This window comes from Hippocampus guttulatus, chromosome 11 (genome assembly GCF_054856545.1).
Source record: "Hippocampus guttulatus isolate MCC_2025c chromosome 11, RoL_Hgut_1.0, whole genome shotgun sequence".
Lineage (NCBI taxonomy): Eukaryota > Metazoa > Chordata > Actinopteri > Syngnathiformes > Syngnathidae > Hippocampus > Hippocampus guttulatus.
Genome location: NC_141271.1, coordinates 12,710,552 through 12,721,318, shown reverse-complemented (window position 1 = coordinate 12,721,318; position 10,767 = coordinate 12,710,552). Strand labels below are relative to the sequence as shown.

The window sequence follows — 10,767 nt, the reverse complement described above, 5'->3', positions numbered from 1 at the left end:
AGAGTTCGAACCATTATGGACATTTTTCCGCATCTGACAGAAAAGAGCTCATGGCTGTGTCTCAATCTTTCTGGCATTCCCGAAACAGTTCAGTTGAAAAAATAGTCTTCAGTGGGCCACTGTTATTATAATATTGTGATCATTAAACATAAAAGGACCAGAACTTTTCAGACCAATTTATAATTTTCTAACTCGTGTCAAAATGTAAGTATAGCAGCCTCACCTCACTTTTACCTGAAGAAAACCCACACAGGCAAGGGGAGAACATGCAAACTCCACACAGGAAGGCCGCAGCCGGAATCGAACCCTGCACGTCTGTCCTGTGTGGCAGGCGGTGCAAACCAGTCGTTGGATGTGCTAACCAGTAGTCGTTCACCGTGCCGCCCATACATGGTCAATACCATTCAATTAGTAGACAATTCCTACATGGTATTAAACTGTGATGATGCCCACTGTAATGCATTGTATTCACAGTACAGCCACAAGAGACAGAGATATAAAACAAGAGATTTAATGTAAAACTACAGAGAGATGTGAAAGCAGAATTTACAGCAATAATCCACAGATAGTTTTGATAAAATCATACAAAGTAGCCTAACTATTGATGTCACACCAAGTTTCAAATTACACAACAAAAAATATTCTTAAAGCAATCTATTATACATAATGACTGAACTTGACCATCAAGTGTTGGCCTTTCAGTATTTTAAGATTTTTATAAAAAATCAGGCCATCCCATTTCAGCTAATATGCAATCACTGACTCTTAGAATGTCTTAACTTTTTGAAACATTGTCGATATGACTTTGATACATTTGATTATTAAAAGATCGGAGAGTCATCTTCTTGACACGGCCCCGAGGTCAACACAACATCGTCCAGCCCGATCTCCCCTCCAACATGTCTCCCACGCTGAGCTTCAAAGATGATCTATAAGGCAAGGCAAAGCAACTTCTTTTATTTCGTACCGTACACAAAGCAACTCAATGTGCTTCACACCACAAAAAGCACACCGTCGAAACATATTTACAAACACAACAGTTGAAGATATTCAAAGGCAAAGTAAAAAGAAGTACCTGATTAAAATGATAACAAGAATGTACTTTGACAAGATTTAAACACATTTACAAACAAAAGATTTAAAGACAGTTAAAAGCAAATGCTAGAAATAAAAAGCTCCCTGAAATTACAAGCAGACCTTACAGTGAATAATGATTAAAAAAAAAAATGCTTACAATACCTTCATCGAAGGAATGTGGAAAAAAAGCATAGTTTTTAACCTGGATTTAGACAGTGACCCAACATATCAATTGAACTGCTGTCATTTCGGGAAACTGCTAAATATACCTACAGTGTATGTGGCATCTGCATAGCGATGATAGCTAACATTAGCATTTTGAAGCATTTGACTCAAGGGTAACAGGTATACAAACTGAACAAAAGGGGTACAAGGACTGACCCTTGAGGGACACCACGTGTCACATTAAGCGCTGCACTCAGATCTAATAAGACTAGCAACAACAACACCTTCCCAGCATCAGTGTTCAATCTTGTACTGGTTTACTAAATCGTTTAATCTGTTAAGGTTTGATAAGAGTCGTGCCTAAAATTTTGAGGATTTATCAGACATTCAAAACATTCATTGGTATCATCTGTAGTAGTACATTGTGTTACGAATTTTTATTCTTTGTCTGAAAACATCATTTTCGAATTGTATGGAGTATTGAAATGATATACATCATCACCAAATGACTCACTGATTGTGGTGCTTCCTCTTTCCAGGCCACAGTGAGGAGCTCCGTCTGCCATTCCTGATTCCTGCTGTGGCTTTGCTCCCAAACCGGGTAAGCGTTGTTATCCAGCAGCACCTTGAGCGTGCCCACGTTATGACCCACCACACGATAGTTAAAGGTCAGGCAGAAGCTGCCCTGTGTGGTTCGATCACTGAGCAGCAATTTGAGCTTAGCCACGTCCTCCTCCTCCCCAAGTAGACCACTCATAGACATGTAGTACTCAGCCCCTGAAAAAACAGCTCAATATTCATAGAGTTGCAAGTATTTGCCAATGAACAAATTGAATGTAGTGTCTGCTTGTATATATGTTTAAATTGGGCTAAACAGCATGTTTGTTGCGGTTTTGCTGCTCCAAAATAGTCATCTTTAAATTTTGTATTCAACTCAAGTTTGGTTCACTTAAGTTGTAATAAACAGAACCAATAATATTTTTTAATGTTATACCAAAACTGCCTCCCATTAAATAGACTTGGTAACAACTGTAGTAGTAATCTTCGACCATTATTTGTAAAAATAAGACATTTGTCATTACCTCTTCCATGATAAGCTACGCTCCAGTCCATGTCATCAGTCTTGTCTTGGACCCACTCACATGCTCCCTGATCAAAGTTGCAGTCCATGATAAACTCTAGTGCCAAGAAAGAAAAGTTGTCATCATTAATAGTTGTCATCATCCAATTTGTCAAAACTCATTATGTAGTGATCTAAAAGAGGGGTTGTCAATCAATGCAGATTTGGACCTACATTTTCAAGAAGTCTTACAAAATTGGCATACTGTATTTTTGTCTTTCATATATCTCTTGTTGTATTTCTGTTTTATATTTAAGAGTAATTCTTTCCACATCTGTACAACAGTTCGTATATACAATATTTATATTGATGGAAAATATTTGCTCAGTTAGGCTCCAGCACTCCCGTGACCCTTTGAAGTATAAGCAGCTCAAATAGTGTTTTTTTGGGGGGGGGGGGGGGGGGTTATTTTATTTTTATTTTTTGCATGGTTAGCATGAACAAGGACGGCATAGTGGACTAATCGTTAGTGAAATAATTACGTTAAACTCCAAAGCATGCAATAAAAGTGTCATTTTTATACCTTCCTGAGGTGGCGCTGTTTCAAACTGTTTGACCTCTCTGGCTGGACCAAAAACTGATTCAAAGTCCTCTGATGCTACATTGAGAGAGAACAAGTATGAGTAATCTTGTATTGTGGTACCAGTTATATAAAAAAAAGGCTGAACATGATACATGCAAAAATGGTGGATGACTTTATCACAACACATCTATCTGGCTTGAACATCTGACGCCAAAGCCATACACTGTCTTTCAACCAACAGGCTTGTACCTGCCCTGCTGTCACTTGTGTCCTGAGTGGCGAGGAACTATGACTTTAGGATGCAGCCCCCAAGCATTTAAGGGCTCTTGTAGCAAACCGCCCCCAAGGCAGGCGGCTTTAGACATTTAGACAAGTCACAGCTGGGCTTATTGAACCTGAAGTGGTCGAGCGCAGTGAAAGATCTCCAGTGCTGACGACAGACCTTCCTACTAGGAGTCTCTCTGTTTGAACGACAGCTGTTTTGGGGAAAGCGTCATAAAAGGCTTCTTAACCTTCTCCCAGGGTATGGGAAACTGATCCAGGACGAGTGTTATCCCTCAGCTCTCACTTGCCAAGAGTTAAAAAAAAAAAAAAAAAAATCTTTCCAGTAGGTGATGGATGCCTTAAGGCCTGTCTCTTGCTATGCAATGTCTTTCACAGACTGTTTCCCTAAAGATTACAGGTGAAATGCGGCCTAAAGTAAAATGCAAACATACCACTTGCAGACCGCACTGTCCACCATTTTTTTGTTTTTGTTTTATAGACGGCCCCAATTTCTTGACAGCATGAACCAATCATCTTGCACTGTCACATCAGAATTCTACCGGTTTCATTGATTGATGACAAGACATCAACAAAGCACTTTCTAAGAAATCAAATATTTTGATTGAATTTCCTTGACACATTCCTTGCGAAGAAGAATGAACGTACGTGGTTCTGGAAGAAAAAGGAACAAGACTTGTCTCCGTGGTCTGAGATCTGAGGCGTGGCATTTTGAATTGTATCTGAATGATTCCGGGCGTGCTACCGAAGGCATTTTAGGATTTCAGGGTACTATGATTCAATTAAAATAAGAGCCTTGTTGGAATGTGCGACGCTCCGGTGGTCGTGTGGTCTTTCACCCTGAAGGTTTTGGTTTCAATCTTGAGCAGTTATGACCATCTCAAAGTGTTGTTGAGCAAGATACCAAACCCGGAGTGGCTCTTGATGCTGCATCACTCGTAGTTGAATGAGACACAGTGTTAAAGTGCTTAGAGTACCTTGAAGGTAACGCGATACAAATGGATTTCTCGTTACCATTTACACAGAGCAGAAGCCACTTACTGAAAACATCTCCTCTTGGATTAAGCTGGTTGTCTTCCTCTTCTTCTTCTTCCTCTTCTTCTTCCTCAGGAAACTCATCCACTGGTGTCTCCACAGTTGGATTGCCCGTGTGGATCTCTCCAGCATAGTCAAATGGCTGCTGGTGTGTTCTCGGGGGCGGGGTCACAACTGGTTCAGGAATAATGTTTTTGATTCCCTCATTCTCCAGTTTACCGCCCAGATTTCCCGGCCTTTCTTCGGAGTCTGGTATGGCTATAGGCAAAGACAAAAACCAAATTAGGCGCGTGGGACTTCAAACCGACAGTGTTTCACGAGATGTTATGCATCAGCGCATCTTCTGAATACTTTGCGTATTACTATTAACAAAAAGGCAAGACTGCATATATTTGCAATGACTAACATGCAACTGAACCATCATAATACTAATGTCATTCAGATTTGTTACCTGTTGACAAAAGCATTCAATCACACCGATATTTGTACATTATATGGTCAAAGGTCATGCGGCAGTTTGCAGGCCTGATTTCAAACATGATGTGCTGTGAGACGACATGACCAGCCACGAGCAAAGTCAAGAAGACGACTTGTTGGAAAGAGTCGAGAAAGCAGGCGGTTAATGGAGTTGCCGGGCAGGGAGGTAGCAGTGAAAGCAGCGTCTCGAATTCCACACAGTCTCACCATTAAGGACATGATCTGCCCTGTCTTTGTTTCCATTCCATGACCTCTGATAAAACGGCTTGACTACAAGAAATAAAAGCACCTTTATTTCAATCAAGACCCTCTGTCTGATGGTCGATATCACTTTACTGTACGTAAGCGTCACCTGAACGAAGGCTAATGAGTCTTGCCATTTTTCTTCAAGTGCCAAACACTAAGATATTTACTGAAGTGTGCTGACAATCTCTGGCTCACTCCTTCCAACATCTGCAAAATCTTACTGGCTCCGAGTGCAGGAAATCAGTCTCGGACAGACTGGTTATATGTTAATACTCAAACTAAAACTATGCAGCCGTAGAATGTCTGTCGGTCCAGCGGAGTGGTCAGAAAAAGACAGACGTAGTATGTTGTTGAACACTTTGCTTGAAGATTTAGGACATATCAAATGAAACCCCTGAGACTAGTTGCTTTGTAACTCCGTCTAGGATATCATGTCTGGGAACTCACCGGAGCATTCAAAGCCATTGCCTCGGAAGCCTGACTTGCACTTGCACTTGTATGATCCTTGAGTGTTCAGACAGACAGCTTGACGGCTGCACTTGTTGGTGCTGGATGCACACTCGTCAAGGTCTGGAAATTGGGGGGGAAAAAACAAGCCTTTTGTACCTTTAGGATCATAAATAAACACAGCGGTGTGAGTCCTGAATGATTTTAGGGTTACCTTACCTACACAGTCATATTTTCCATCGACGTATTTCAGATCAAATCCATCCCGACACTTGCAGAAATAGCTGCCGAAGGTGTTCACGCATTGCCTGTTATATGGACACAGGTTGCTTCCAGTCGCACATTCGTCAATATCTGCGGGGAAATCAAGCACACGATGCCAAGTCACGAGACTAATCGTAACAATTACATCCCCGGGAGTATCAACTGCATGTTAAAAATTGTTTCCTCCTCTTAATTTTGATGCGGATGCACTGCAACTTCTAAAAATCATGGGCCGAGTCAGCCAGCTGCACCAAAATATAATGCCGTGGAAGTCACATTTCTCATCTTTGTCTGCTCTATTTCATGATTGCGCAATGCCAGAAAATTGCACAATGAGAAATGTGACCTCCAACCTGGACTGCTCAGCACCTGACTTTATGGAGATGAACAACCACACTGATGTCATACGGACAGACATCCTATCTATCGCTCGTTGAAGCAATCGGACATGTTTTTCATGCGTACGTTTGACTAGAACATTTTAACCTTGTCAGCTCTGAATAGGATAACATGGAGCATGAGTGCGTGCACGTGTTCATAAATAATGCCAGTGACTGCTGGTTTAACTAAAGCCAGCGAGACAACTATTTTGCCTTTAGGTGAGGCTCTCTTTGTCCAGATGCCTCCCGTTATGAGTGCATCTGTCTTACAGGGCCTTGTAAACGTCAGCAATGGCAAATAGGCTGAAATATGAAGATGTACAGCATTTTTGAAATGATTGTTGGCTCACTCAGGTATCTGAAAGGCCTCCAACTCCTTTGTCTCTGTCCCTATGTTTTAGTAGTACCCCCACCAAATTGTCTCTGTTTCAGCCCATACCGTGCTTTGGAACTACAAACCTAATTGCCTCCCTCTGATTTACCTGCCAAGCATGCAATATCCGCATAAAGGAATCTTGATAGAGCTGTTGACTTTGCATGAACCCCCAATCCCCAACGAATTGGAATCAAGCCAAGGTCAATTCCTTCCCCTCTTTGCATCCCGAGTTTCTTTTCCGACCTCTTACTGTCTTTGATTGCACCATATGTTCGACAAATGTACTTGTGCAACAGTTTCTTTGAAAGTCACTTTTTTTTCCTCACCTACGCAAGTCCTCTCATCTGCTGCCAGCTGCAGTCCCACAGAGGGGCAGAGGCAGCGAGTCTCGCCCTGAACTTCCTCGCAGCCATACTGACAATGAGCGAGCGAACAGGTCCTGGAATCTAACATGCATGTTCAGCAACACACACACACACACACACAAAATCCTTGATCAAAATCTTACACATTATTATTTGCAAAGACAGTTGTTAGGAGAGACTCACTGCCACAAGATCCATCAGTCATCAAGGTGTATCCGTTGAGGCAGTAACATTTGTAACTGCCATGGGTGTTCATGCAGCGATGTTCACACGGACGAGGGATCAAGCCACATTCGTTCAAGTCTTCAAATGAGGAAAATGTATTTTTTCCCATTTCGTCAACTGGAAGCAGCACTTTTCAATCCAAAAGTTATAACCGAGAATGCATATTCACCCTGGTTGCATGTTTTTCCAGTGTATCCCAGGAAGCACTTGCATTTGTTGGGTCCAACGCATTCGCCGTGCTTGCAGCCTGGCTCACACTGAGCTGGAAAAAACATTTAGCATGAAGAAGCAGATCAGTCTTAGTAGTCGGCTTCAGAAAACGGGTGAGCCGTGATTGTTCGTTAGCTGAGCCCTGAGCAAATGTGATGTCATTCTCAGTTGTCAGAACGTGGCAAAATGGCCGCCCCCTGAGACGGCTAAAACCGGCTACATTCTGCTGCTGAACTCATATTCCACAAACGTATTATTAAATCAGAATACTGCGTTTCGACTCGTGGAGGCGCATAGAACATATTGTCGAGAAAATTTGGGGTTGACTTCCCCTTTAAGAAACTGCACTTCATACTTGTGTGTATGATGGACAACGATGATCTATACGTCTTGGAGATTTGGACTTAAATAGTTTGTCTGAGGATTTGTATTGGAGTTTAGAGATGGCCTGGCTATCACTTGATCCATATGGACTTCGACACAGAGTTGGTGCAAACTTGCAACAGAAGATACTGCATTAATGTGACTTTGTAATACAGAACCTAGCGATGTGGAACGTTGCAGCAAGTGTGTGTGCTTTCACACAATGACAAGGCATCCCATGGTTAGATAATTAGATGCTCGACAACGTCAGTGGCAGCATCTGGCATGCGTATAAAATACTGGAAAACAGATGGGATCAACTTGGTTTCCTCCATTCTCTGGCGGTGCCGTTAAGTGACTCGGAAAAGAGACAAAGAAAAAAAGCAGAAATGATGGCTTTTACATGTTACAGGGTTCTTTTTGTGGTTTGATGTGGTTGAGGTTAAGTTCTTCCATACCAAATTCCTAATCCAAACCCTTGCTTGTTCACAAAGGCACAATCGTGCTTTGTTCATAGACTGGTCTTTACCAGACGGTCCCACAAAGTGAAAAGTATCCAGTTGTGCAAAATTTCTCGACGCAATGTATGATTCTGTTTGATGTGGATTTTGTAAGATTCAGGAAGAGCAAAGGCAACACAGCCCAATCCACTTTTGATTATGATTAGGAGATCGGTATCAGATATGATATATACGATGATATATACAAGACACAATGATAATTCAATATCCCATTATTTTTATTATTCTTTTTTTTTTTTTTAATGAATGAATAATGAATTTTAATGAATCAGTCAACCTTGACCTTTCTTACCCTCACACTGGCCTCTGCGATTTTTCTTCCAGCCGTAGCAACACTCCAGCCTCCTGCCATAGCGACACACACCTGGTTGGTTTCCAGTAGAAACTTGTCTGAGCTGCCTTTGGAGAAGAACAGAGAGGTTCAAGGTAAGACGTGTAATCTTATTGACCGACCAATATTTATAGCTCACATGGAGAGTTTGCATTTGTTGCTTGGAGCAAAATGTTCTCTTGACATTGAAACACGTGTAGCTTGGTGGTCCGTGTAAGCATGTCCAAAGGAGAAAAAAAAGGGAAGAAAAGAAGGATACCAACATATCCATAGTCGAACAAATTGGCAGATTTTTTTTTCATGTTAATTATAGCAGTGGTATGAAAACAATGTCAAACCTCCTTCAATGCTTCCTTTGGTCATAAAAGTGGGATTCCCCAAAGAGCAACAGTCAGTTGACAGGATGTTGAAAATCACCCTAATCAGACTCTTCCTGCTTCCTGCACCTTGACACCTTACGCAACACCTAATTACCTCCACCGAGCACAGAGCGCATGGTTGTGTTTGAATATTTGTACTTTACAAGCCAAATTAGATTTTGCTGCGAAGCTCGGGTTTTTCAGAAATGACATTGATTAAAGTGACCAGCTGAAGATTGTAGTTGTTCCTGCCAGCGACAGTATGACAGGTGGTACAGGTTCCGCCTCGGTGGCCGGAGGTGTAAATGCACTCGACTGAGTGCCGTTTTGTTGTCAGTTTGTTGGAGTGGTTGCACGATTACGCATAAAATATACGACGGAACTGAATTTCATGTCACCGCGCCTGCCATGAAATATTGTCGAGGATCTTGGTCAAGGTGTTGATACAGGAGTTTATTTTCACTTTTGCCATTTCGAGCCACTTACAAAACTTTTGATGATGCCAAGGCAAGCCATCAATGGGACCCTCCACGGCATGCCAAATAAAAGGGCATCCTGGCCATCCGTTTGCAACTTCTCGTCATCCTCCATGAGCTAAGAGCTCGGATCTTAACTGACAAACAGATGGATGAAACAAACTCGAGTAATGCGCGCCATGATTTTATGGTCTTGGCGGAGGTCTGTACGCTCCAATGAGCGATATTCTAGTGTAGACTGTTTTTGTGGGCCGGCATCTTCCTCCACTTCTGTCCTGGCATCAGCATGCATCACATTTAGAATAACGTACAGTGCAAAGAGGTGACATTACATGTGTATATTTAGAACCTGAAGTAAATGAAGTCTTTTTACACAGAGATTCAACATTTTAGGTATGCATAATGAGATGAGTCGCCATGTTTTTACATCCATCGGGCTCAGTTTTGGGGTGCCGGCAGCGACCCCCTAAAAGGGGTCTCGGCCCCGGCGGAACTTGAGGAATCTGAGACAGGAGTTAAATCAACCAAAATAGCCCACGGGAGAGTGACAGGTGCTCTTTAGGTATTATTGTCCGTTGCCCCATTTAACCGACAGTTGGAACAGTGAAATATGCCATTATGTTGATTATATAGCATGAGAGTTAAATGAATGCTGTTTAAAAAAAAAAAAAAAAAAACATTGAACCCACAAATCGTCACTGTCCTGTGAAAAACACGTATGTCCACTTTTGTCATTAAAAAAAAAATACACTAATGGGATGTCTGAAACACAGGTACCCCATTCATGTAAAAATGGCAAAAATGGACCTATGTGTTTTTCTCAGGACAGCGACGAAATGCTTATAATGGTTGCAACTCACCTATGTGCTTCTGCGTCTTGAGATGAAATGTGGAGCAGGAACAAAAGCGCACTGACAACAGTGGTTGGATTCATCGCTGGGAGTTCTTTTGTGTTGCTGTTAAGACGTTCTCTCAGTTGCTCCCGCAGATCTTAAGCTTTTCTATTTGCACACTGTACGCTGTGTTGCATTTACTTCCACAACAAGAACTCCTCCAGGGAAGAAAAAAAAAGCTCTTTCTCTTCAAAGCTGCAGCCCCACTCAGTGTCCCATTATTTGCTCTTTCCTCTCTGGAAATAAAGAAGTGAGGAGGACTAGGTTGGTGGTGAAGTAGGGGTGGGTTTGTAAGCGGGGTGGGGATTATGTCTCCTCACTGAAACCCAATACACATACCACATGGAATTCCTACTGCAGGTCTGCAAAAAGGGTGAAAGCAAGTCAAATTGATCCAGTTTTTGTCTTACATGTGAGAATGTTACATGCATTTGCCTGACCTGTGTTTGCGCTTGATAATGTCATGAGCTGTAAGCAGTTAATTGTTGAAGTGCAACCTCACACACACACACACACACACACACACACACACACACACACACACACACACACTGGCGTCAGAACTAAAAGTGTTGAATGGGCTCTCACATGTCAACATCTGGTCCTCTCTAACCTCAGAGATGGATGGCTTT

At 42.0% G+C, this 10,767-nt stretch overlaps 1 protein-coding gene across 1 annotated transcript; it reads right to left on the bottom strand.

The window, feature by feature from the left end:
- Positions 1 to 567: 567 nt before the first annotated feature.
- Positions 568 to 10,222, bottom strand: egfl6 (EGF-like-domain, multiple 6). Its single transcript, XM_086123547.1, has 13 exons — positions 10,103 to 10,222; positions 8,369 to 8,475; positions 7,152 to 7,244; positions 6,941 to 7,060; positions 6,719 to 6,838; positions 5,592 to 5,726; positions 5,373 to 5,495; positions 4,887 to 4,949; positions 4,209 to 4,460; positions 2,886 to 2,960; positions 2,325 to 2,420; positions 1,757 to 2,019; positions 568 to 929 (listed from the first exon to the last, which is right to left on the bottom strand). Exons 1-13 carry the CDS (start codon positions 10,174 to 10,176, stop codon positions 822 to 824), a joined length of 1,629 nt encoding a protein of 542 aa, XP_085979673.1. The 5' UTR covers positions 10,177 to 10,222; the 3' UTR covers positions 568 to 821.
- Positions 10,223 to 10,767: the final 545 nt, after the last annotated feature.

Coding starts and splice junctions, on each gene's coding strand:
- egfl6 (XM_086123547.1), bottom strand. CDS start 10,176: ATGAATCCAACCACTGTTGTCAGTGCGCTTTTGTTCCTGCTCCACATT. Junction 7,245..8,368: donor TCGCAGAGGCCAGTGTGAGG/GTAAGAAAGGTC, acceptor TGTTTTTTCCAG/CTCAGTGTGAGCCAGGCTGC. Junction 2,421..2,885: donor AACAGCGCCACCTCAGGAAG/GTATAAAAATGA, acceptor TCTTGGCACTAG/AGTTTATCATGGACTGCAAC.